The sequence below is a fragment of the Mycosarcoma maydis genome, chromosome 16 (genome assembly GCF_000328475.2).
Source record: "Mycosarcoma maydis chromosome 16, whole genome shotgun sequence".
NCBI classification, from domain to species: domain Eukaryota; kingdom Fungi; phylum Basidiomycota; class Ustilaginomycetes; order Ustilaginales; genus Mycosarcoma; species Mycosarcoma maydis.
Window position 1 is genome coordinate 193786 of NC_026493.1, and position 25997 is coordinate 219782.

Here is a 25997-nt window from a genome sequence, read left to right on the forward strand (position 1 = left end):
CTGTCCTCGCCGCTGCCGCCGCCGCCGCCGCTGCTGCTGCTGCGCTCAGACCTGTCACGCTTGGATCGCTTGGATCGCTTGCACTCGTCCGTGTCTCCCACCTTTCTTTCGCGCACGCTTCTCGCTTTATTTCGCTTTCACTCGCTTGGCACACTACCCACCTTTGCATCCATGACGTTCCTGCCTTACTAGCTTGCAACTTTGGTCCTCATCTACAAACCGCATTCGATCGCGCTTTCAGCCGCGCGTCTGGCATTGGCGCTTCGTCATCGCGCCAATTCGTCGCGCTCTTGCTCTGCGCTCGATCAAAGAGCAGACACATTCACACTTGGACGCTCGCACCTTGTGAGCACCTAACCGCTTACCTTGCCCCATCATGTCCTTTATCGATCCCAACCCTTCGTCCACCATCGCTGCGCGCTCAAACCACACTCAGAATAGGGGCGCTGGCGTCCACATTCTCGGCACACCTGCCAGCGCCACCAGCAGCATCGATGCTTCCTCGCCTCGCATCGCCACCTCGTCATTCTCGTCCAACACCGTCGATCCCTCCTCCACTCCTCGCTCTCGCCTTTTCTCATCTGGCCGCAAGTCTCCAGATCCCTTTCGTCGTTTTCGACGTCTCTCTTCCTCCAACTCGCTCCGCCTCGCTTCGGCTCCTGCCGCGCAAGACGCTTGTCAGTCTTTCGACTCGCACCAGAGCCACTACTCTGCGTACTCGGACACCACCATCCCCGTCTACCCCTCTAACACTCAGCGTGCTGCTTCCCCAACGCCTGCAGACACTTTACGTTTGGCTCCTCCGCCTCGGCCTTGCTCCTCCACCAAACCTGCCTTTCATCGACCAAAACGCGCAAAGTCGTCCAGCATCTCGATTCTTTCCACCGGCTTGGGCTTACTCTCCAGAGACAGCCGTCTTGATCCCTCGTCAGCTACAGACGTTCGTCATCGACACCGCAAAAGCGCTTCCCTATCCGGCTCAGACGTCGATTTCTCAGCATCAGCGCTAGAGTCAAAGCGTGCTGCTACTCCTCAGCCATCCATGATTCGTCCCGCTTCCCCCTCGCCGTCTCTCTCCGAATGCATCTACTCCATTCAGCACGATACCACCTCCTCACCTCCACCTCTACCGCTGAGCCCTCCTCTGCATCAGTCCAAGCAGCACAAGCAGGCATGGTACCAAGCACAACAAAAGACCATCCAGCTCGATAACCCCTACAATCGCCAGAAGCACCATCCACACTCGGACACCGCCCAGCTATTTCCACTCAACGTTGCTGTTCCAGAGCACACCGACCGTGGCCGTGGCTCGCCTACCGCTTCGCGCTCTCCTCGGCCCATCGTCGAGACCTTTCTCTCCGAACAAGAGATGCTCGATGCCGGCATTCACATCATCCGACGACGCCACGACGACCCATCAGCAACTCCGCCCAGCTCCAAAGACTCGCCTCGTCTAGCTACACCGCGTCTTCACGATCAATCCACAATGCCTCTCCTGCCACCGCGTCTGTATGGATCAGAACATCCGGATTTCCTCGAGTTCATCGATTCGCCCGTCGACAGCAACCAGCCTAGCCCCCTGCTCGACCAGCTCCTCGATCCACCCGCCTCGTCTGCACAATTTCAGCGTGCACTTTCCCGCTCTCATAACAAGTCTAGCAGCGGCAGCCTGTCCGTCTCATCCGGCGGATCCACCGATTACCTGCCACACGAGGCAGCTTCACTCAACAATGGCAGTACCGGCAGTCTGAGCAGCGGCAGTAAACACTCCTTCTCCTTCACCAAACTCAGGCGTGCAGCTACAAAGCCCACCAATTCCACCAACCCGTCTCATTCTTCCACCGCCAATTCTTCCAATGAGGACGTGAGCGGTACGAGAACATTCCTCTTTCCACCGCGCAACCAGTCCGCGAACCATCAAAACCAATCGCAGCAGCACCCTGGGTCGACTGCCAGCCTCGCTGCGCCTGGCTCTCTCACGCCAGGCCCTGGCTCGTCGGCATCGCCTTTCCTGAACAAGCACTCTGCAACCGTCGGACGCGCCTCGCGCAGCATCGCTCTCGGTAACGGCGATACTGCCAAAAAAGGTCTGGCGCAAGTGTTCAACAGCAGAAGCATCTCAGCTGCCACAGCGCGTCCATCGTCCTCTACTGGCAGCATCTACCAGCTTTCAGCTACCAACGGTAATCCGCCTGCCAAACCACCCAGGCCCAGACCTAGCTTGTTAGCCGCTTTCCCGCGTTCCGGCGGAGGCAGTGCCTCGTCGCTAGGCTCCATCTCCGCACCCAACACGGCTTCAGTTCAAGCAATGCACGACTCAAACAGAGGCAACGCTGGTAGTGCACAAGATATGCTGCTACACCCACCTGCGAGTGCAGGCGCAGACATTGGCATCGGCATCTACAGCGACATTGCTCATTCGCAGTCGCAGGAAGCTGTCGCCGAAGCCAGACTGGATGCAGAGGCTCTGCGTGCGTCTGCAGCTACACCGTTGCCCCCGCCGCGAAGGCTGAATCCACCGCGCGTCGGTGGTGGCGGTGGCCCCGCCTACCAGGCGTACTCACAGTACACCTCTCCCGCTATGGCACGATCCGCTTCGGCTGGTGGACCCAGCGGTGTCGTTGGTGCCTTGGGACACGTTGGTCAGTTTGGTGCCGCCATGGGCAAGAAAGGTTGGGACTTTATGAAGACACTCCAAACTTCAAATCACACTGCTGGTGCGGGTGCTACTTCTGGCCGAGCCGGTGGCGCTACCATCGCTTACAATCCTGGCTATCAAATTGGTCGCAACGCCACTGCCAATGCGGCTTCAAGTGCTGCCGAGAACGAAGCGACGCGACAGTGGTTGTCACTCCTCGATCGAACTGATCTAAACATGGCACCAACAAGCAGCGATAGCGTTTTTTGGTGCTCCCCTCAAAGACGCCGTACTGCGATCGCGTCTCTCGAGCTCGCTTGCGAGGCAAACAACAACGACGACGAACACCTCGACGTTCCTGACCTGGGCCAAGAATTCAGCGCCAACTTTCTCGATTCGCCTGGCGTCACTCCACGCGCCTCTGTCGCTGTGACGGCGGCAAAGGTGCCCTTGAGTCGCGAGCAAGCACGCCATCTGTACCTGCCGCGCGTCGTAGTGCGATGCATTGAAAGTCTGGAAAAGTGGGGTCCATCCGAAGAAGGAATCTATCGGATTAGCGGACGTAGCAGTCATACCTCAAAGCTGCGTGCTCACTTTTCGGATCCGCGCAACGACCTTTGTCTCGACGAGATCAATCCTGCCGATATTGACATCAATTCCGTGTGCAGCTTGCTCAAGATCTACCTTCGCGAGCTCCCGGAACCGCTCATCCCGCTAACGCAGAGTCAACTGCTCGACCAGGCCGTAGCGCGCTTGCTCTGCGAATGCCGAGACGCAACCGACGCCAACGCCGACGCCGATGCCGGCGCAAGTGCAAGTGCAAGTGCAGGCAAAGTAACCGAGGCGCGAGTCGCTCAACTCGCTTCCGATAGCGTGGCTGCCGAGCTGTGTCCGCTGATGCGGCAGCTCGGTGTGTACAACTGGTATCTACTCCGCGAGCTCATCCATCATCTCGGCATGCTAGCACAACCCGAGGTGGTAGCAAGTACAAAGATGCCGATCAGCAACCTGACGCTGGTGCTTGCACCTACGCTGAGCATCTCGCTAGCAGTGTTGCAAGTGATGGTGCGACATGAGGAGGTGATTTTCAGTGGACCGGTTCCGAACGAAGATGGCGCGGCTGGAGCTCTTGTCGAGAGCGTAGCTGCACTCGAGCGTGAGCGCTTCAAGGCTCAGCCACCACCTAGACCAGCCAAGCCGGCCAAACTGAGTTCGCCGAGCAGGCTGCCCATCATGGTTCGCAAGCGCGCCTCGTCGATGGGGTTGACAGCGCTGCTTTCGTCGCCCTCTCGCAAAGGCGCCGCAGAATCGTCGGCGAGATCGCATCGTCGAACACCGAGTGCTACGCCGTCGATCGAGTTGCCAGCTTACCTTGCTCAAGCCGCGGCGGCTGTGGACCCGGCTGTTGCATCTGTTGCCTCGCCGACACGTGCAGTAAAGGCGGATGGCTACGAACGGCCGTCGACGTCGTTGGGCCACTTTGCAGAACTTGGCGATTCGCGCACGCCGTCGTCCGCCAATCCCGCGCTCAGCCGAGATCGATTCCGAGGCTCGCGCGATGCAGCGTTGCGCTTCGACGCTCTCGCTCTGGATGACGACCAATCTCGTCACCAGCGCACACGCGCTTGTGCTCGAGACTCGACGCCGATCGCGCGATACTATGCACGCATGAGACAGCAGCCTCAACATGAACTTGAAAGCGAGCGCGCCAAAACGCCGATGGCAACGCCGATAGCAACGCCGATAGCAACGCCGATAGCAACGCCGATGGCACCTTCGGCTTCGCTGCCGATTCTCTCACACACATCCGCCAAGCGTTCAGTAGATTGCTCGCTGTCGCCCAAGCTCGACGCAAGCGATGCGCGCATCGCAAGCAGCGGGCGCACTTCGGCACTCGACCGACCACGACCGCCGACGTCGGGATCAGCGAGCTTCTTCGCCGCCAAGAGCAGGAGGCAGGATTCCACGAGCGTCCGCAAGCACGCTCTGCCCTCGGCCATTCCACTGGCGCACCAGATGCGCGAGCAGCACACGCCGACGCCGACGCCGACGCCGATGCTCAACTCTGTCAACAAGTCTCCCTAGAAATGCGAATCGACCAGGTCTGCACACACTTTACACACAGCGTAGATGCACGAGGTGATGAATGGATGTGCTTGGTAAATGTGGTAGAAGGATGAATGGTGCATGGTGAATGGTGGATCGAGTGAGGGAAGCGGTCAGAACTTTCTGAGGATCGGGGTGATGAGTTTTCCGGGTTTCTTCGAGACCCTGGCGAGGTTGAGGCGTTGGGATTCGATGCGCGTGTTCCATTCCTTGCCCAGTGGTTGGGCGAGCGAGGCTTGGTATTGGGCGATGGACGTGTAGGGGTAGGGGAGCGTGGATGTGCGGAACTTGTCTTGTTTCTTGTCGCGTTTTTCCGAGATGATGACGTGTGCGAGGTGGGCGTCTTTGCGTTGCGCCGGGGCGATTCCGGCGATCGTCTTGAGGTGCGGGTGGTTAGATGAGCGCCGGATGCCTTTGCCGGTCCAGGAGCCCCAGCCGGGTAGGCGTGTGTCGACCGACTTGCTCGCGTCCGCAGTGGCAATTGCTTGTTTCTCAGCAACAAACTCCGAGACTACATCGTCATGTGCAAATGCATCAGCAACAAGATCCCGTTGCTCCAGTGCTCGTCGATCACGACGCGGTTTCGCAGCATCGCAGACCCGCTTCGCCAACTCATCGTCCGCATCAGCATTTCCAAGTCGCGACGACAAATCGATCGAAATCGCCTCGTCACTCCGTCGTGCCGCATTGGCAGATGCACTTTTGGCCGCAGCCTTGGTCGCGCGCAATGCCGACTTGGATGCCGCCGCGTGCGACGACGTCGCGTGCGACAAGACAGATTCATTCTTCTTGCGTGACAACTTGGTCGCTTGTCCGTCAGACGAGATCGTGAGCCACGGATTCGAAGAGTCATCATCATGGTCGACAGTGTCGATCAGAGGGTTCGTTTTCGTTTTCGTTTTCGTCTTGGCTTCGCTTCGCGTTCGCTTGTCTATCGTGGTGTTGCCTCGGACTTGCACATCGCTCAAACTTGCGTTGCCCGGCGCCGTAGTGTCGGCGGACGAACGTCGTTGATGCTGTTGCTGTTGCTGTTGCTGTTGCTGTTGCTGTTGCTGTTGCAAATCAGAGCTGTCCGCCTTGTTAGACACTTTGGCACTTGGCACCACAGCTGTGGAGGCAGTCGACGACGCGGCGCGCCCATACATCGCACGCCCTTTGTTGCCCTGCACGTAGGTTGAGCTGCCACTTTGGCCATCCTTGGTGTTCTTGGCAGTCACAGCTTGACGCACGTCTTGCTCGCCACTGCCCTCGTTTCCGTTTCCGTTTTCGGTTTCGGTTTCGTTTTCGTCACCGTCACCAGTCAGCGCCTGCATCTCGCTCACAAAGTCATCCACCTCACCGCGAATGTGCGCATATTGCCTTTCGCGAGCGTCTTTCATAAACTTCATGTTGTAAACGCCCTTTTTGCCGCCGACTCGTTCGAATTCGGCTTCATCCTTTCGTCGTTTCGCTTCTTGCTTGGCTTCGAGCGCTTCGAGTTCGTCAAACGCGTCTCGGACTACCTGCTGCTCGTCGTCATGGTGGCCATCGGCGTCTCGAGTGACATGAGAATCGCCGTCCGACTCGGAATCATCACGTATCTCGCGACCTTGGATCTTGCTGCGCAGCTCGGCACCGTGTCGAAGTTGAGCTTCAATCTCGTTGCGTGCTTGCTGGTTGTGTTCGCCGTGGCGCGACGAAAGGATGTTCTTGGCCCACTTGGATGTGTTTTTGTGTTTCAGCGTCGCACGTTCGCGTGCTCGTTCGCGTTCGGCTTTCAGACGCTCTTGCATCTCGTGGTCTGAATCCAAGTCTTCCTGATCCGAGTCTAGCTGGTTGATCTGCTCCTTGAGTCGCTCTTTTTCTTTGCGATGGATTTTGCGGTACGCTTTACTCTTGATCTTGCTCACGCGCTTGGCTTTCTGCTCGGCACGGAACATGAGCATGCGCATACGTCGCAACTCGTCGCGCCTGGCGCGCGCTTCTTGCGGATCGAGCTTGTTCATGGCAAGATCTTCTTGTTGGGCTAGCTGTTTTTCGGTCAAGCCGCCCTCGGTGAGCATAGCGGCGATCGAAGCTTCCATGTCGTTGTCGGGAGTAAATGTGGCAACCAAGCCTGAAGTGGACGCTTTCGTCACCGCCGGCTTTTGCAGCGGAAACGAAAGGTGCTCAGCATCACGCAGACGATTGATGGTAGGTTGCCAGCCTTGCACCTCGTCGCGTGTGATCGAGTAGGCACCTTGCCTGTCCAGTCGATCTTGCACTACCGAGGGGAGCGGAGCCGGAAGTGCTCCTCCGCCCTTTTTGGACGCAGCTGGCGCGTTCGAGGAGCCAGACTTGGAGTTGGCGAGAAGCTTGGTGTTTTTGCGTACGTCGGCAAAGTCGATGTTGGACGAGAGTGGGTCCATAAAATCCTCGAGGCGAAGAGTGGAGCCAGAGTGTGCTGCGGCAAACTCGGTCTCAGGAATAGCCTCGGTGCGTTCGGACAGAACACGACGAGGGCGCTTTGACGAAGGCTCAGCATCCGAGCCGGCTTCGGAATCCAAATTGGCAGTGGTGCGCTTGGAGCCAGCGGCAAACGACTCGATGTGCTTGGCGAGCTTACTGCTGCTCTGATCATTTTCTTCATCTGATGCGTCCACGTCGTCGTTGTCGTCGTCGGACGATTCGGAGCCAGCGTCGAGCATGCGAGATAGATCCATCATTCCATCGTCGTCTCCGTCGTCGCTCTGTTCGTCTTGATCTTCTTCCTTGTCGGAGTCCATCGTTGAACGTTTGTTGCTCTTGGCTCCTTGACCGAAGGACCATCCTTGAAACTTTTCTTCGTCGCTCTCGCCGAAAGCTTCATCCGAATCGAGCTCCTCGTCGCTTCCCTGAATGCTGTTGTTCAGCTCGTCGTCCGAATCGAACACCTTGGGTCCAATTGGCGTAGCGTCACTATCATCGCTCTCTTGTTCGTCATCCTCTGGATCTTGATCATCATCTGCACGTCGTCTCGGCTGCTTGCCCTTAGCCTTGGAAGGTAAATCTGCGTAATCATCCGCCTTCATACCGGCAAGAGCACGCCGAGCGCCTTTGGTCTGCTTGGAGCTAGCCGAGGAGGAAGCTTGCGCATAGTCGTATACGTCGTGCAGGCTTTTTGGACCGGCATTTGTGGAGTCGGATGAGCGACGAGTGCGCCTAGATTTGGAGTTGCCACCGGAAGAGTAGGCTGCTGAGGAGAATGGTACAGAGGAACTGACGTTGGCGCCCCCTCGACGACCACCGCTACGACCACCGCCGGTGCCTGTGGAGGCACGCGCCATGATTGTGTGAGAGAAAACAGAGATTACGCAAGAGCTGGTTGCGGTGTGGTGGTGGATCGATCTGAATGATGGAGTAGAAAGAGGATGGCGATGGCAACCCAAAGCGCCAATCGTGAATCGTGAATCACCAATGCGAATCACGAATGTGAATCACGAAGGAAATTTTGTTTTCGCCCTTTTCGCACTTTTGATTTCAATTCACGATTCAGCAGCACACGCATAAGCGCGAAGCCATTCGTTACATATTTTTTGTAATCAAAGGGTCCTCGAGAAGAGCTGATTTGTATGTTAATTTTTTTCGTCCACATGTGGAGTCCATCTTATTAGTATTATTATATTATTATTATTATTTTGTTTTTGTTTTTGTTTTTTTTTTTTGGTCGCGTTCACGGTTTGCGTTTTTTTGTTGTTGTTTCTTCTCAGCTGCGAAATTTGGCCTTTGTGGAAGGCGACACACTCTGACTGACGAGTGTCATTGGAAGAAGAACTTTTGTTGTACAAGTTGGCTGTCAACCTCACTCTCGTCCTCGCTGTTGGCATCATCATCTATCTCCACTCCTCTCGCATTGATATCGGCGGTGTACGAACAGGACACGACGATCCGATAGGTGGCACGAACGACTGCCCACCGTAGGCGCATCCAGGCATCCATCTGCCATACGAATCGCTTCGTTGTCTGTATCACACAATCAGCTGCGCTGCTGCCCTACATCTCATCATGCGACCTCTCACGGAAGAAGAGACAAAGACGCTCTTTGAGAAGCTCGCCAACTATGTGGGCAAAAACCTAGTCAACCTCATCGACCGACCCGATGAACCTCACGTGTTCCGCTTGCACCGCGATCGTGTCTACTACGTTTCGGAATCGTCGATGCGACTCGCCATCTCAATCGCACGTCCCAACCTCATGTCTTTGGGTACCTGTTTCGGCAAGTTTAGCAAGACAGGCAAGTTCCGGCTGCACGTCACGGCGCTCGACTACCTGGCACAATATGCAAAGTACAAGGTGTGGATCAAACCTAATGGCGAATTGCCGTTCCTGTACGGCAATCATGTGGTCAAGGCGCACTTGGGGAGGATCACAGATGATACACCGGAACACGCGGGGGTGGTGGTGCTGAGTATGAGCAATACCCCCTTGGGATTCGGTGTGACGGCGAGAAGTACGGTGGATACGAGAAAGCAGGATCCCACCAGTATCATCGTTTTCCACCAGGCAGATGTGGGAGAGTACTTGCGCGACGAAGATACCCTCTTCTGATCCGCATCCGCATCCCGCCTCTTCGACTAAAGTGCTATGCCCAATTGAGCATCTTAGGCCCGTCCTGCGCCGCCAAAGACGAAAAAAAAGGATACGTGCTTTCCGTCTCACCACCTCCGTCTTGTTCCAGTTTTGTTTTCCTTTGCCACTTACAACTGTTGTACTTTTAGTCCTTGCTGAGGGTTTTCATCAACAAACCATCCAGCATCCACAGATTGCTTGCGTGTTCGGTTGTGAATCACGAATGAGGATCCACATTCATGTCCTGTCTTTGCTGCTCGAGACAAGTGTAGCACACTGCCGAAACCTCACAGAAAACAAAATCCAACGTGCAACCACGAACAACGAACCATCAACCACGAGCCACGAACACGCAAAAAGGCGTTTGGAGCGACTTGTGTGACGTGCTGCGATACACAATTTGTGAATCGTGAATCGTGAATTTGATGGGTGATTTCACGTTGGTCGTTGGCCGATAATTGACGTGAGCTTGCGTGTTGGTTTGCGACAAGCTCGTCATTGCTCGACTCTTGCAGCTTACCCTATAACTAGCTGGCCTCTCGATACATCGTGCTCGATCAACTTGTTCGCTTGCAATCCTTGACTTGCGTCGGTAGAGTGTCGTTCGTCTGTTTGTCTTTCCTTACCTGCGCATGCCATCGAAATTACACACGCCTCACGCTCCACACTCCACGCTCTGCGCTCGCCACTTCCAATCCGGTGATCCGTCAAGATGGCGGTCATCTCGCGCACGATAGCCTCGACGATTTCACGCGTGGCTGGACGGCAGCCATCTTGGATTCTCACCTCGCTCTCGCAGCTGCTAGGGTGGATCTACACGCTTGCGTGGTCGCTGTCGTTCTATCCACAAGTGATTCACAACTACACGCACCGTTCCACAGTCGGGCTCTCGACGGATTTCGTGTTTCTGAATGCGCTAGGACACACGTCGTATCTCGTGTATAACGCTCTGCTCTATCTGTACGAGCCGGTTCGACGCGCATATCGTAAGACGCACTCTGGGAGGGACAACGTCGTGCAATTCAACGACCTCATCTTCTCGCTCCACGCAGCATTGCTTGCTCTGATCACGCTGGCGCAATACCTCGTCTACAAGAAGCCAAATCAACACGTCTCACGAAGCGTTCAGCTTTCGCTGGCAGCTACGTTGACTGTCGTCGTCTTGCTAGCTGGTGCAAGGCGCTTGAAGCTCGTTTCATGGCTCGACATTGTGGCTTGTGCTTCGACGATCAAACTCGGCGTGACGTTGACAAAGTATCTACCGCAGATCAAGCTCAACAGGGATCGACAGAGTACCGATGGGTTTGCCATCGAAAACGTTCTCTTGGATCTTACAGGTGGCGTGCTCAGCTTAGCACAACTGATCATCGACGCCGTTTGGATCCAGCACAGCTGGTCCGACGTCACCGGCGATTGGGGAAAGCTAGGCTTGGCTCTCTTGAGCATCGCTTTCGATATCATCCTCACGTGGCAGCATTATGCGCTATACGCCCATCCACACCTCGATCACGAGCACCACCACCATGTCGACCCAGATCAAGTGCATTACACCCACCCCGCATACGCCTCCACATCCTCCAATACTACTTCATCTCCACCGTCCAATGATGAAAACGCCACCGAATCGTCATCGCTACTCGGATAGTTAAAGACACACCCGCACTCGAGCGCTCTTGGATGTTTTCCGGGTACAAATACACTCACCACTTGGATCTGCAATCGACTGCGCCCGCATTGATACAATCGTGAATCATGAACGTCTTCTCGAGTCTCTCGACCGTGTTGCACACCCCCCTACCTCACTGACCTTCGGCTTTCCGTTTGACGCCGCTAAACGCGAGACGGAAAGGCGCACCGGTAGGCGTGCTCGCATCTTGAGGTGTGTGCGTTACCTCTGCTGCTACTGTCGGCGTAGCTCGTGAGACACTCGTGAAGCCAGAGGCTGTCACTGGCTTGAATCCGGCAGTTGTACCGCTCAACGGTGCCGGCGTTGCACTGCCAATGCGTGCCCATCCACCACCCGTCTTTGTCGTGCTGGCACCCGCCTCTGCATTCGCCGTCACGCTCGGGGCGCCACTCGAATCAAACCCGGTCGTGGACAGAGGAGACAGCAGCTCGCCACCGTCTACGTTCTTGTCTTTGCCGCTTTGAGCGGTCGCTGCACGAATCGGCTTCTTCAACTGCATTCCCTTTCCATCAAGCAGATCATTCTCCTGAGGAGCAGCTCCACGGCTACCGACGCTGAGGACCATATGCGCTTTCCCTGTACGCTCGCTCCTCTTCTGGAACGCCGCCAACATTCCTGTGGGCGTATCTCCCGCCGCCATCCTCTCCCTCTTTTGCTCGTCCTCGATCTTCTTGAGCCTCTTCTCCATCTTTTTCGTACCTGGCTTTTTGCCGTGGAAAACGTGTGAAAGATGCTTCCAGGCTTCCTTCTGATCCAGGTCGCGTCCGAACTCATCGTGGTACTTGATCTCGACATCGGGCTTGTAGTCGCGGAAACGATCTTGCGCCAAACGTGCTTCTTCCATCTCGCGATTACGGTTCTGCGCTTCGCGCGTCGCTTGGTCCACAGACGATCCCGAGGCCTTGGACGCTTGGCGCGCCAGCTCTCGCTCCTGTTCTTCGCGACGACGAGCGGAAAGCCAGGCGTCGTATTTGCGTTGTTGCTCCTCGCGTGTCTTGAGTTCAGGATCAAGCTGGGGAAGCATACCTTGTTGTCGTAAGAAAGAGACGGCTCCCGCCATGCCCCGACCGATGACGGGCTCGTGTTGCTCGGCTTGGCGCTCTTCGGCCTCGCCTTCCTCCAACTCGTCCTTGACAAGCTCCAAAGCACCATTCTCGTCTAGCTCGACTTTGACTGCTGGAGCGTCCAACTCGCTCATCGGTACATCTGCAGCATCAACCAAACTCTGTTTCTGGATCTGAGTGTCCGCGCTGAGCTCGGCGTCCGGCGATTCCTGCTTGATTGAACGACGCCTTCGAGGCACGTCGCTCTCTGCTGGTCGTTCTCGAATCGCACGGACGAACTCGCTCGTCTCGTCAAAGGTGAGGCCGTCTTGTTCGCTTTCTCTTTCCGCGTTAACGAGCGCTGTCGTTGCACCATTGGCAGCGATGGCGGTGGCTACGCCAGAAGCGCGCTCTGCCTCTTCCGCGGCTCGCTGCTCAGCCAAGTTTTTTGCAATCATTTCCGGGGTCATCTTGTTCAATGTCCGTTTTGCTTTAATACGGCGCGTCTTTGCGAGCGAAGCTTGCAGCTCATCGTCATCGACAAAGTTGTCCGTCTGCTGAGCCCGAATTCGCTTCACCGGCGCTTTTGTATCTTGCATCTCGACAGCGAGATCGCTTGTGCGCTGATCAGCCGCCATTACCGGGACGTTGAAAGCGCCTGGATTAGCAGCCTCATCATCGTCGTCGAAGTTGATCTTGACTTTGGCTGCCTTTTTGCGCTTCTTGGTCTTTGGCTTCTTGACACCAACGTCGCCTTCCTGCAAGTAGTCAGACACCTCTTGGTTCTTGTCGTAATCGAGCGACAGAAGCTGCTTGTTGGCGAGCTTGGCTGCTTGTTCGGCTTCCTGTCGAAGTCGGGCTTGACGATCAGCAATAGAGAGACTCTCGCCAAGACGGAAGCCAGCGTCTGCAGAGGATGCAAGGTTGGCGTCTGGCAGATCGGCGTCGTATTTTGCCAAAACACCACGCTTCCGTCCTGTCAAAGCCTCTTCGTCATCTAAGCCAGTATACTCCTTTGCGCCCTGCTTACGCTGTAGATGTTTGGCGTCGCGTTCGGCCTGATCCAGGGCTGCATCCATAAGCTCGTCATCTGCCTCGTCGAGTACGCCTGCATCTCTGAGCGTGAGAATGCGTTCCTCGCCCTCCTCAAACTCGTCGGCATTATGGCCAACGCGAAGACCAACAAGATCCGTCTCGCGGTACTCGGCCTGTTGTCTGGCTTCCTGCTCTTCCAGCTCTTTGGCTCTGCGTGCAGCATGCTCTTTGGCTCGCTTCTTGGACTCCTTGATCCATGCAAGCGTATCTTTTGACGAAGAACCAGCTGCCGATGCCGATGCGGTGCTGTCCACATCCAGATCGGCGAGCGTTGGGCCCTTGAGGCGGCGTGCGACATCGCGTTTGGCTTGTGCCTTGGCTAGACGTTCCTTGACCTCAGCATCTTCCCACTGGCGGCGTTCGCGGTCTTGCTTGTCCTGAAAGTTCTTAGCAGCGAGCGCATCGCCGTCTAGCTTTGATGGGGCGTCCAGTGCCGAGCTCAACGTGCCACGCGAGGAGGTAGCTGGAGCATCGTCGGCAACAAGAGGCTTAAGACCGAGAGATATACGAAGCTTGTTGGTCTCTTCGAGCGAGAGCTCTTCCTTCTGAAACTCGGACATGACGTTGTGAGCAATGATCCTGACTCTAAGAACAAGAGACAAGTTCGACGAAAGCCAGCGATCCAGTGCTCACCCTTGTTGTTTGTAGACTTTTCCTTTGCCGCCTTGCCTGGTCTGAGGTAGGTGAAGAAGCGACTGCTGGTCACGGTCAGCGCTGTCGATGAACACGAGGGTATGCTTCGCCGCCGTGACAATCAGCGGACAACTTATGGGCTACAGAGTGGTTGCAAGGATCAGGAAGCACCAATGGTCGCTTGCGTGTTCACGTTGAAGCTGAGTTGCTGTTGATCATTCCCAACTCAAAATTGATCCTTGACAGGGTTCAACGAGCACGAACGGGAAAGATCGGGCGCATCTGTAAATTTCTCACATTGCTGCTTCCCGATGTGCCCGATGCATATCCGTTCATCCCGTCGAGACGAGTCGATTCACAATTTTGTGATTTTCCCGAAACGGATTGTGAAATCAAGATACTGTACGTGATTGATGCTGGTTCACGATTAAGTGAACTTAACGTAAGTTAACTTATTCACAACGAATAATTTCTTTTTTTGGCTCTCTGTGTGCGAGCGAGCATTCCGAGGATTGTGCGCCAGATGACGCACTCGTGCTGCTGCGCCTCTGTCGCGCTTTTGCTTCGATTCGTGGATTGTGCTTGCGCACAGGGTCGGCTCGCAGTCGCGTTCAGAAAGCATCGCAACCTTTAGTCACGAGTAGCACTGCGCAACTCACGACTGTGGAAAAGGGGAGCACAGAAGGCTGCTGCTCCTCTTGGTTCAGGCTCGCCATATCTTGTCTGTATGGGCCATGCAGCGGGCTGAGCCGCAAATCCGTGTGAATTAGATCAAGGATAGATGGCTACGGTTACTTGAACAATGCATAGCACAAGCGACATGGTTCCTATCGCTGATTCTCCTTCCCTCGATCGAGCGCTTCCTTCTTATCCTTATCATCCCACCCCACTATACACCCGCTTTTCCGTCGCGTCACCTACAAAACACTGCACTTGCTCTCCAATTCTCTCAGTCGTATAATCTCGTACTTGAAACAGCAGTCGTCATGTCGTACGCCTCAATCGCAGCTGAAAACGCGCCGCCCAAGTCGGAGCAGCCTAAGCCCGATCCTGGCTACCTCGAAGGTCAAAACCGAAGCGGCGATGTGAGCACCACTGCGCCGGATGTGAACTCGGGCAAGATCAACGTTGTTCCCTCTGACTCAGATCTTGAGCACCTCAAGACGCAATCGCAAGAAGCGTACGAAGAAGCCGTGGCCAAAGCGCGTGAGCAACGCAAGCAGCTCGAGGCTGACGCTAAGAAGGTGTCGGACTCTGCACAGAAGACGGCCAACGATGCCAAGAACGCAGGCAAAGATGCGGTGCAAGATGCCAAAAAGGCTGGCAAGGATGCTGCCGACCAGGCTGAAAAGTATGGCAAGGATCTGCGTAACGAAGCGGACAAGTTTGGCAAGAACGCTCGCGCCGAAGCTGAAAAGGCTGGAAAGAAGGCCGAAGAGTACTACGAGAAGGGCAAGAAGGAGCTCTCCAAGGACGCCGAGGCATTGAGGAAGCGCGGCGAGCAGGGTGCCAAGGCGCTCAAGAAGAAGGCCAGTGAAGCCGAGAAGGAGCTTGAAAGTTTCTGGGACAAGTTTTCCTCGGACCCTAAGCAGTGGGGTCCCGCTCTGGCTGCCGTCAACGTCGCACTTCTCGGCGGTCTGGGCATCTACGCGTACACGCACAAGGAGCACGTCCAACGCACCGACCGTCGCCTCATCAGCGCCATCACTGTCGGTGTACTTGGTTTGATCGGTGCTCAGGGCTACTGGGCCAACGAGACAGCCAAGAAGCAGGGTTCCGCATTCAAGTAGCTCTGTGCCTCGGTCTGATCTGGGATCCACTTCACACAACTTGTCCAGCTGCTTGACAACCTGATTCTCTTTGTCCTGTAAACTACCTTGACTCCTCTCTTGTCTTCGATTCAAGCTATGATTGTTTGTCTTTCTTCCATCTCCCGATTAGACGCGTTGAAATACCATCTGCACCTCTCATACGTGGTAGTCGTGAGTGCGGTTCTGGTTTCATTGTGTCAGAGTGGCTTGCCAATTTGGGTCCTACGAGCTATAGTGACATGGCAAAGGCGACTGAAGCACTAAACAAGAGTATCATGATTCAACACAGACCCGACGTAGACAACATTACAAGCGTCGTGTGTTGGCAAGTGCTCTCTCTCTCTCTCTAATCCTCCATTGGTGCCTCCCCACCGATAGCTGGTGGATCGGCGGCTGTAGCCTCACCGCCCTCACTTGTCTGGGTCGTCACGGCTGTCGCCCGAGCACCCGGGAGCGTCTTTGGCTCCAACCTGTCCATGTACGGCCTCAACTGCTCGCCCTCAACGAGCGTGAACTTCTCGCCGTTTCTCGCCTCTGGCGAGTTGACGTCGGCATCCGCACCTGGGCCTACGAGAGCTACGCTGACCTGGTCGAGCTCCAAATCCTTGTTCTGCGGCAGAGTATCTCTGAGCGCATAGAGTCCGTGCAGGATCAAGTCGTCCAGGCTGGCATCGGAGAACTCGGTGTACTTGCGTTCCAGGTAGGTCTTTGCGGACTGCGAGCGCGCGCCAATCGACATGGCGTAGTACTCGAAGCAGTTGGCTGTTGGTGTGAATTCGTACAGATGCGGACCGGTGGAGTCGACGCCGATAATCAGAAACCCAACACCGTAGGGTCGCTTGCCGTAATCCATGGTGTTGAACTGTGCTCGATCTGCGAGCGATTCCACGACGCGAGAGATGGGTAGAGGTCGGTCGTAGACGAGACGAGAAGAGAGGGCGAGCTGTCGCATGTACGTGGACAGAACACGCGCGTCCGAGGTGAGCCCGGCAAACCCAATACCCATATGGTTGTCGATGCGCAACATCTTCTTCTGGTAGCTAGCAAGCTCGGAAGGCGCTCGCTTAAGCGCCACGAGGATCGCATGTGTTTGACTGCGCAGACCTACGACCGCCGATCCTTGCTTGACCGCTTCGAGCGCATATTCCACCTGATGCAATCGACCTTGTGGAGAGAAGACCGTGTTGTCGCTGTCGTACGTGTTTCGGAACATGACGGATGCTGTGTTTTTTCCTGCTCGAGGTCAGGATCAGGTGGAGCACCGGGAGGAAAAGCTGAGTGATGCCAAGTTTTCGGATGATGTCAAATAGTGATGCCGAAGTTGCATGTATCAGCTGTTGTTAGAGAAGATGACTTGCTTTTCGAGAGGATGACAAGAAGATGGCCTCGCAATGAGCTTTGTTAGCAGGAATGGAGAGAGGTCGATATAAGGGAGAGTGCATCAACAAGCATGGGCTGGTGGAAGCAACGATTCTCAAAAGTGGAGCGTGCTCGCTCGAGCCTCGCAAAGGGAGAAAACGCCTTGGGAACGCGTTGGCTGGTGAGACTGCGTAAGGCGATTTCGCAAGCGCAATTTGCAACAGGTGATCGACCCGCACACGTATACGGCGCTACATGGCCAAAAAAAACCCCCCCCGTTGCAGAGCCTGTCTTGTTTCGTTTGCGCTCCCAAGCCCGAACTGTCTGACTACTGCTGACCAATTCTTGCATCCCGACTTCCGGAAAACTAGGCGTTGCACACATCGTGCAGATAGACCAACACTTTGAGTGATGCTCCTGGATGCTTCTTACCCATCCTGCTCACGTTTTTTTAGACATTCAACAACAATGGCATTCGTCGCTCCAGTCATGCGCTGGCCAGACGCAGTCGCCTCACATCTACCACAACCGCTCAAAGATACCGGGATCCCTGCACAATACTTTGTCATTGTACCTGCAACGCTTCTCGCCGTGATCCTAACTTACACGCTTACGAAGGCCTCTGCCAAAGTCAACGCTCCGCACCTCGCATCTCTTGTCTCGGCGCACTCGGACTACACTGCGAAACGATCGCAAAACCGGCCATCAACCGTAGTGCTTGTTGGTCTGAGCGATGCTGGTAAAACATCGTTGTTTGCGTCGCTCGTGTACGGAAGTACGCCTGCGACTGTACCTTCGCAGACCATGTCGCAGGGTGTAGTCTCGACATCGGCACTCAGCGACACTTTGAAACCGGTCACCGTGGTTGATCTTCCTGGACACGCTCGATTGCGACCTCTGGTGGATGAACATCTGCATCAAGCTGACGGCCTTGTCATCTGCGTCGATGCAGTGACGGCGTCCAAAGCCTCCACTCCGTCCACGCGTCCAGCAGGAGACGTTGCAACTATAACGGATGTTGCCGACCTCATCCATTCGACCTTGACTACGCTGGCAAAACAACGCGCTCGATCTTCCACCAATGTCGCACCACCGTGTGTGCTCGTCCTATTTACACGAGCTGACCTGTCTCCACTGCTCGGCGGAAGCGCAGCTGGGACGGATGCGGCCAAGGACGAGAAGAGACGTGCACAGCTGCTCGCGCGCTGCAAGACGACACTCGAGGCCGAACTCGGACAGAGGAGGGCCAACATGGGTTTCGGACGTCGAAAGACAGCCGGCGGCGGTGGTGCGCGCAATGTCAGCATCGCCGGCTTGGGCAAAGTGGCAGATGCGGACCCTGGTGTGACTGGCACTGAAGAAGGTGTGTTCGGATGGGTCAAGCGCGCGTTGGGTCTTGCGGGTAAGCTTGGATTCGGTGGTGCAGTGGATGCGGCTGGCGCCGAGGACGAAGACGACGACGAAGACGAAGTGGTGGATTACATTGATTGGGCAGCCAGTCAACGAGTATTGAACTCGAACGATGCATCAGGCGCAGCACTGGGAGCGCCAAGTCTCAATCTGAACAAGTTGGATGATCACGTGGTGTTTGGTGGCAAGGTCGAGTTTGCGCTTGCTAGCGTTGGGAAGGAGAGGTCTTGGTCGCAGCAGTCAGAACACGCCGGAGAGGGAAAAGAGCCAGGGAAAAAGGCAGATGCGAGCGGAGGTCTCGATGATTTCAAAAGGTGGATTGCTGATCTTCAGAGCTAGCCTCTCCAACACCTGTCAGAAGGTGTTGTCAATTTCAAATCACGTTGAAATTACACTCATGACTCGCATTCGTGATTTGTGATTGGTGAGTGACACGCAGTTGCACACGAAACCATTGCGCAGCCGCGGATTCTCGATTCTATAGATGCCAAGGCGTGCCCTCGGGAACGTTCCACCTCTTCCACATGCCCTCGATGCCCATATCCAAGCTGAGGTCTCTCTCGATACCCTTGTTCATCGGTGGATCGCCTTGCTTTGGCGGGTTGCCGAACTTGATGCTCTCGTACAGCCCCAGACTCAGATGAATCCCCGAGGGTCCCGGTATGAAGTGTTGGAGCTCCGACTCTTGCTCGTTGATGAGATGGAGGATGTTGCACTTGACGATTTCAACCTGACCGAAAGCGGCACGCACGGTCTTGCCGGCGCGCGAGTTGGCGATGTCTCCGAGCGCAAACACGTTATTGCACTTGGAAGACGCGATTTGGAGGGTGGGTCGGACGTTGATGAACCCGTCCGGGGAAATCGCTTCGGGCGCGAAGCTGGCGAGGAGCTCGGATCTTGGCGTTTGGCCGGTGCACATGAGCACCAGATCAGCGGTGACTTTGGAGCCGTTCTGCAGCTCGACGTCAAACGTCTGTGCGCGAACGAAGGACGGGAAACCCAACGGCGGGATGACTACGCGACTACCTAGCACGGTCTGAACACCTCTTTGGTCGAATCGGGTTGTCACAATCTTGTGCAGATCCGGGTGGAATTTGTTCATCAGCTGTTGACGACTGTGAATAAGCGTAATGCTTTTCTGTGCTGGGTAGAGCTCGGCGATATCGCATGCCACTTGCACGCCCACAGCCCCGCCTCCGACGATCACGATCTTGTGCGCGTGTTTGACGGCATCTTGATAGCTCTGCAGCGTCTCGACTGCTTGACGCTTGGCTGTGGCTGCATCGCTCTGCTTGGATGCCAACGACCAGGGTCGCTGCAGCTGTGTACCCGTTGCGATCGCCAGGTAGTCAAAGTCTAACGTATCGCCTTCGTCTGTGCATCGATCGAGCTTCAGCCATCCTTTGCTGGGATCTTGCTCACTCGTGTGAATGGCAAGTGCTTTGGCGTGCAGGATCTTTGCCTGTCCTTCAACCGCGTCGAGTGCATACGTGTACGGAATCAACGCTTTCTCCTCGCCACCTCGTGGCAGCACTGCAAAGCGAGGCAAGCTGAACAGATGGTGGAAATGAGAATTAGCCTCGACCACAACGACGCGGTGCGTAGCGGGCAACGCGGGAAGCAGCGATTTGGCGAGGTTCATTCCAACATACGAGCCGCCGACAATGGCAACGGTGGGCGGACGGTTGATGGCCATCTTTGCAATGTTCATCTGCCTGGACGAGAGGGTGGAGAAAACCCGATAGATGAACAAGGAACAAAAGAGAGAGACAAGCGTCGAGTGCTTTTGTATACATCTGTCCCTTCTGAGTTGCTGCATCCGCCCTTCTCGGTGCAGCAAGTCTCGCTCTACCGGAAGCGGCCGCCCCCCATAACCGCAGCGACAAGAATTGATCCGTCGGAGCATTTCAGGCCTGCAGAATAAATCCGGCTCAAGTGGGCAAGTGGGGATGGGCTAAATATTTAAGAGTCAGAGGCACTAAGCGCACAGTCACGAGTCGTGCTGAGCAGGGGCTTTTTTCTTATCAGATAGAGACGAACAGCAAAGTACAGCAAAGCTCAGTTCAGTTAACCACCGCGACTAGCCTTGAGCGTTTCGTTGCGAGTTGTGATGCAGCTGAGAAGAGTTGAGCCCGCCGGCAGAATCGTGAAGGAGACACTCGTGACTCTGTGCCGAGGCGGAGAAATTCGTGTGTAATTCGGCAAGTCACGGTTCGTGATTCGTGCATAGCACAGCACATGTCGGCGTAATCGTATCCTACTTGAGCATCTACACGATATGCTCAGTAGTTAGTCGCACTGCAAGCACCCACCTCGATGCGTTTGTTGGTGGCATGCTCCTCGACTGGTTCAGGAGAGGAAGGGTGGGAAAGTCCGCGGATCTGATAAGCAGTCGACCTTGCATCTGGTGTGCCAGTCACGAGTGAGCGAGCTTTGACTGCTTATTCTCGAGAGCGACGGCTAGGTTCCCAAGCCTTCGTGACCCTTTGCCGGTCGCCGGCTTGACAAGTCCTTGGCCGACCTCGCTTTTTATCTCTGTCAATCTACCAACACTCACACCCTTTCCATTCACATAACCATAATGCATCCTGTCATCAGCACCTGACACAAGCACAGGACTCGAGGGGCAATAGTGAGAAAGAATGTGATATAATTGCTGAAGGAATGCATGTGTGTGTGTGTGTGTGTGTGTGTGTGTGTGTGTGTGTGTGTGTGTGTGTGTGTGTGTGGTATACGTGCGAATTGCTAACCTTGAACGCGATTTCCTTCCTCAAGGACTCAGAGACCGTTGGTTGTCCAGAGTCGGCGAGCCCGTAAGCCTCCTGGCGTCGCGTGGTGGTCTCACCAGCACCGAGTCGACAGTGACTGGAGATGAGCACTCGAGTTCATTCACCCATGTGTTGCTACCGTCCCTTGTTGAAGCACCCGAATTGACATCGTGATTCTCAGCATCACCTATCGCCGGCGTCTCTGGCAGAGGTGTAGCGAGGTATTGCGACTGCGCCCATTCCCTTGCAATCTTGGAAGCGGGCGTCTCAACGCCAGCGCTGTCAAAATACCGGGATTGACGCTTGAGCACTGGTGGTGATGGTGACGCTTCGGTCTGCTGCTTGACCTTTGGCGAGGGTACCGAGTCTCCGCGTGTTGTTTGCGACACTTTGAACGCATGGTTGATGACGCGCGGATCAAAGGCCGGATACGCGGCAAGCGTCGTATCGTTCGAGCTGAACTGCCTCTCCTCGAAATGGTCGGTCGATTCTTGTCGAGAGCGACCAAAATCCGAGCCTATGCCAATCATGGGCAAAGAAGCGAGCCCAAACGACTCGGTTACATCCTGCGGAATCGACATGGTGGCCTCTCTTTCACGGCTCATCCAAGCCCGTGCTGCTCGCGGAGGCCGCAAAGCTTGTACTCTAGTTTTGCCGACTCGACCGAGGGCCTCGTTGTGGCCAATTCGTGGACCATCTTCCATCTCAGGCGAGTCGGCTGCCGACAGCGTGGATGCTAGCTGGTCGTCGGGGCGGATCACGAATCCGCCAGGTCGACTCGTTTGCTCGGACATGGAAAACTTCATGGCCGTGTTCATCGCCATCTGTGGTCGCGATTGCAGCCCTGACATCATAGATGCCTCGAGGTCAACGCTCTCGGGCACGGCTGGCAATGTTCGTGTCTTCTCGTGTAGTGCGCCAGCATCGGCCTGCTCACCGCCTCCAGACCCCGAATCGTGCGTCCTAGATCCGTTTCGCTGAAATCGACGTCGAATACCACCTGCACCACCCGCTTCGCCGCTGTTCTGACTCGCTTCCGGCTGCGGATTGTCGAAATTGCGAAAGATGATCGAGCCGATGGTAAGAGCACCAAACACCGCAGAAACCCATGTGGCTATAGCACCTGCTATGCCAATCGGTTTGACTACCGCGTCGGGTCCCTGCAAGGCATGTTCGTACTCGACAGCTGCAAGGTAGATGGTGATGGCGCCGAAGAAGCAAGCAGCCGAAATGATACCAAAGTAGAGAATCAGCAAATTGACGAGACAGCGACGCAAATACCTGTATCGCGACATTGGACCGCCTGAGACCGAGATGCGCTTGCGTTTAGGCGATTTGGTCGAGTTCTGTCCGCCGCGATTGCTGCTGGTGTGTGTGTCTAATCGCATCAACTTTCGGATTGCCGAAGGCGGCCTTGGCGATTTGGGTGAGCTGGGTGGCGAGCTGCTCTGTTGCTCAACCGTGGTGCTCGGATTCTCGACCTGCTCAGTCAAGCTTGTCACGTATCCACGGTGAGAGGCAAGGCCAGGCGGGCGTGCGCCGTGGTTCTGGTTCGATATACGCGGCTCTTGGCGCAACGCCAAATCGAGACCAACTGCATCGTGGCCGCTCTTCAAAGAGGCTGTGACAGCGCTGCGGCCTGTGCCTCGGCTTTCATCGGAAGCGCCGCGGTCTTCGTAGATGTTTTCCAGAGGTGCGCCGATTCGGGAGGTGAGGTTCGCCGCTGACCACACACCTGGCTGTTTGCTCTGCGCCGCTTGCTCGCTTGGGTGGCGGCTGTCCTTCTCAGCAGCTTCCTCGCGGGTCAACACGCTGACTTGTGTCTGTGCCTCTTCTTGTGCTAGCTGTACGTCGAGCTTACGTTGGTAGCTAAGCAGGATGCTTTTTTGCCTCCTGACCTGACGATACAGCAGATACACGAGCACGCCACCGGCAGGGACGTAAAAGGCTACAAAGACAAGTGCCCAGAAGCCCCAAATTACATAACCGATGTCAATGTAGTAATACGACCTGGTCCAATTGGTGAAGATTGTGTACGCTTGCGAACGGAAGTCATCGACCAAGACCTGGTTCACAGGTGTATTGGCTGGGGTCGATTCGAGCAACGCGTTGAAGCGACGATCCCAGTCCTTATAGTCGTTGTACGCGTTCGTCAACGTGACGGAAGAGAGGCAGACCGGCGGTAGCAGCGATACGACGAGAGCGACAGGTACGCCCCAGCAGGCGAGGTTGACAATCACCGGCCAAGCGAGATGACCTCTGGCGCTCGACTTGTTCCGAGCTGCGGTAGGCTTGTCCAGCGCACCGGGCGCAGTATAGAAACTTCCCCAGCCCGTCAGGAAAGCACCCATGTACAGCGGGATCCATATCAAGGAGCGAACGGCCTGCCAGATAGGAACCCATGCTTCCATTTCATTGTTGAAGAGCTGCCATACGACAAAGTTGAAGGCCACTGTCAAGACACCGTAGACGCCTTCGAGCAACAAAAAACAGTTGATCGCATTAGGTACTAAATACGAGCCCTGCGCACGTCTCTCGACTCGGAAGGGATAAAGTCGTCCATGACATAAACGATGTAGAACGACGGGGAAACCAATGACGATGATCAGGCAGATGATACCTGCTACGGCAATGTTACTGATGAAGAAAAATGGCTCGAAATGGAGAAAGAAGAGACGCTTGATGTAAGCTCGCAACTCGGCGATGGCTGCTTGCTGTACGCTTGGGTCTGTTGATGAAAGTCCTGATACAATCGAGGCCGGAAAGTCGCTGGGTTGTGTAGAGCTACGTAGGAGCTGAACGATTCGATATGCCACTCGCGACGGCTCACCAGCCATGGCGTCGGGGGCAGATGCTGGCAGCCGCGGCATCGCGTACCAACTTCTGGTAATGCCAGAGGAAGCGGATATGTGATGTGGTCGGTGGTTTCCGGAGGTGAGGCTCACCGCTGAGGCTCGAAGCTCAACGAGCAAGCATGACCTGGTCGGCTTGTTTAGCGCGAGTGTCGAAGGTGTTCTGCTGCAACTCGCTGTTGACGGCCCGAGACTTGGTCAACTGTCTGTGTAGGTACCCTTTGCAGAAATGAGCCGATACAAGTGCGTGTCCGAGGCACCGAAGAAATTTGGAGAGGAAGCAAGGATTGTCGGGGGGCAGGATGTTTGCCACTTGAAGCTCCTCAGACAGCTGAGATGGACGAAGACTTGATGAAGAATGATGAGCTAGACTCGAATAATATCAGTGGAAGCTGCTGCGTGATGAAGAAACAACGAGATAGACCCGGATCAAGCGGTGTACAGGGTGCGAACGTCCGGCGCGTGGAAGTTCAGCGCAGGTAGCTTGGTCAGCTGGGTGCAGGTATCGCAAGACGGAAAGAGTAATAGAGGATCGATATGCGATGTATTGGTAAAGTTGAAGCTGTGGCGGAATGCTGAAAGCCAGCGTAACGAGTGTACTTCAGGCACTGAATCGCTGAGTGCGAACAAGTTCTGAATGTACCATTCGAGGCAGGATCGTAGCGCAGCAAGCCATTCGTTGGGGGAGGTTAGGTAAAACTTGAAGGAGGACAGAAAGCTCAAGAGGAAGCAATGCGAAAGGGTCACAGGGGAAGGGGTCGATGTTGCGCTTGGGAGGCGTTGACTGAGATTCTGTTTGCTAGATGCGGACGACTGAACAGGAAACGATGTCTAAAGGACCTCGGAACTGGCAGAGGCGAGCCTTGTCGGAAAGACCAAGGCGCACCACGATGGGAAGGAGAACACGGCTGAAAGTGAGACAAGCAGGTAAGGAGGAAGGATGCTGGCTAGTGGCAGGCAGATTGAATTCCAGAGACACGGTAACCCTCGTCTCCGTTAGCAGCATGGATGCAGATGATGAACGAAGCCAGGGTTTCAGATGCGGCGGTCAGCAAGACAGGGCACAAGCCGGCAGGGTTCATATTGGGTCGGGACAACCAACCACATTGTGACAAACAGAGCTAGCTCATTGGGACTCCGGCAAAATCGAGACAGCCGACTGAGGGAGCATGAGAAAGGGCGCTTATAGTATTGACGATTGTCAGAGCAGCCAAGGAACAAATGTGATCCCCAGTCTGGATCTGGAGCTGAAACACGTACAAGCATACAGGACATCAGTCAAGATGATCGGCGCCAAATTGAGCTAATGATTGGCAAGTGAGTCGACGGGTGGGTGGATAGGATATTGTATATTTGTGAGTATCTCAGCTTTCGGTGTGATACGATGGAGCAACAGGCTGACAAGTCAAGGCGAAAGAGCGCGGACGAGTTGCTCAAAAAAGAAAAATAAAAAAGAAGATCAATCACGAATTACGAATCGATGCAGTAGAAAATGAAAGTCGTAATGTGGAGAGACAAACATAGTAATAATGAGATTAAACCGTCTTCTACTGAGCGGATCCCTGAGCGGGCACTAATTAAAAAAGACAGACGGCCACTCGACGGGCATGCCTAGTTCGTACCGTCCATAGGCACTGTCGCTGTGCTGCCTCACTTGGACCTGGCGATGTGTATCACCCTCGGGAGTAGAGCGAACAGGGTTTGAGCATCTGCTGCATCGGACAATGAACCTGTCACATCCTGAGGGTAACTTTGTCTGTGAAGGACCTTTCAATCTAAGGACGAAATAAAATAAAAAAATAGAATCTAATTAAATCATTAAATAAATCAATAAAAATAATAAAACCGTGTCTTAGTGAGATCTGACCAGCAGTCGTGAGTCATTAGTGCTTGCTCGTGTATGGCGACTGTGTACCTTTGGAACTCATGGCTGTTTCTCTAGTTGCCGTCCACACGCTTTCTCCCGAACAGAATTTGGCTAGATAGGAGCAGGTTGATAGGGTGACGGTATTTCGTAACTGCGGTTGCT

The 25997-nt window shown here is 55.1% G+C and overlaps 10 protein-coding genes across 10 annotated transcripts; 5 read left to right on the forward strand and 5 right to left on the reverse strand.

The window, feature by feature from the left end:
- Nucleotides 1-376: 376 nt before the first annotated feature.
- Nucleotides 377-4723, forward strand: UMAG_12312 (uncharacterized protein; the record flags this gene model as incomplete). Its single annotated transcript, XM_011393276.1, has 1 exon — nucleotides 377-4723. The coding sequence occupies one exon, from the start codon at nucleotides 377-379 to the stop codon at nucleotides 4721-4723; it is 4347 nt and encodes a 1448-aa protein (XP_011391578.1).
- A 134-nt stretch (nucleotides 4724-4857) lies between these two features.
- Nucleotides 4858-8028, reverse strand: UMAG_10737 (uncharacterized protein; the record flags this gene model as incomplete). Its single annotated transcript, XM_011393239.1, has 1 exon — nucleotides 4858-8028. One exon carries the CDS (start codon nucleotides 8026-8028, stop codon nucleotides 4858-4860), a length of 3171 nt encoding a protein of 1056 aa, XP_011391541.1.
- Nucleotides 8029-8746: 718 nt separating this feature from the next.
- Nucleotides 8747-9289, forward strand: UMAG_05683 (putative 60S ribosome biogenesis protein; the record flags this gene model as incomplete). The annotated part of the gene is made up of 1 exon (XM_011393140.1): nucleotides 8747-9289. The coding sequence occupies one exon, from the start codon at nucleotides 8747-8749 to the stop codon at nucleotides 9287-9289; it is 543 nt and encodes a 180-aa protein (XP_011391442.1).
- Nucleotides 9290-10022: 733 nt separating this feature from the next.
- Nucleotides 10023-10955, forward strand: UMAG_05684 (uncharacterized protein; the record flags this gene model as incomplete). The annotated part of the gene is made up of 1 exon (XM_011393141.1): nucleotides 10023-10955. The coding sequence occupies one exon, from the start codon at nucleotides 10023-10025 to the stop codon at nucleotides 10953-10955; it is 933 nt and encodes a 310-aa protein (XP_011391443.1).
- Nucleotides 10956-11109: 154 nt separating this feature from the next.
- On the reverse strand, nucleotides 11110-13695 carry UMAG_10738 (uncharacterized protein; the record flags this gene model as incomplete). Its single annotated transcript, XM_011393240.1, has 1 exon — nucleotides 11110-13695. The coding sequence occupies one exon, from the start codon at nucleotides 13693-13695 to the stop codon at nucleotides 11110-11112; it is 2586 nt and encodes an 861-aa protein (XP_011391542.1).
- Nucleotides 13696-14754: 1059 nt separating this feature from the next.
- UMAG_05686 (uncharacterized protein) lies at nucleotides 14755-15558 on the forward strand (the record flags this gene model as incomplete). Its single annotated transcript, XM_011393142.1, has 1 exon — nucleotides 14755-15558. The coding sequence occupies one exon, from the start codon at nucleotides 14755-14757 to the stop codon at nucleotides 15556-15558; it is 804 nt and encodes a 267-aa protein (XP_011391444.1).
- A 367-nt stretch (nucleotides 15559-15925) lies between these two features.
- On the reverse strand, nucleotides 15926-16792 carry UMAG_05687 (putative 20S proteasome subunit alpha 6; the record flags this gene model as incomplete). The annotated part of the gene is made up of 1 exon (XM_011393143.1): nucleotides 15926-16792. One exon carries the CDS (start codon nucleotides 16790-16792, stop codon nucleotides 15926-15928), a length of 867 nt encoding a protein of 288 aa, XP_011391445.1.
- Nucleotides 16793-17406: 614 nt separating this feature from the next.
- On the forward strand, nucleotides 17407-18687 carry UMAG_05688 (uncharacterized protein; the record flags this gene model as incomplete). The annotated part of the gene is made up of 1 exon (XM_011393144.1): nucleotides 17407-18687. One exon carries the CDS (start codon nucleotides 17407-17409, stop codon nucleotides 18685-18687), a length of 1281 nt encoding a protein of 426 aa, XP_011391446.1.
- Nucleotides 18688-18826: 139 nt separating this feature from the next.
- UMAG_05689 (uncharacterized protein) lies at nucleotides 18827-20044 on the reverse strand (the record flags this gene model as incomplete). The annotated part of the gene is made up of 1 exon (XM_011393145.1): nucleotides 18827-20044. The coding sequence occupies one exon, from the start codon at nucleotides 20042-20044 to the stop codon at nucleotides 18827-18829; it is 1218 nt and encodes a 405-aa protein (XP_011391447.1).
- A 1074-nt stretch (nucleotides 20045-21118) lies between these two features.
- UMAG_05690 (uncharacterized protein) lies at nucleotides 21119-23986 on the reverse strand (the record flags this gene model as incomplete). The annotated part of the gene is made up of 1 exon (XM_011393146.1): nucleotides 21119-23986. One exon carries the CDS (start codon nucleotides 23984-23986, stop codon nucleotides 21119-21121), a length of 2868 nt encoding a protein of 955 aa, XP_011391448.1.
- Nucleotides 23987-25997: the final 2011 nt, after the last annotated feature.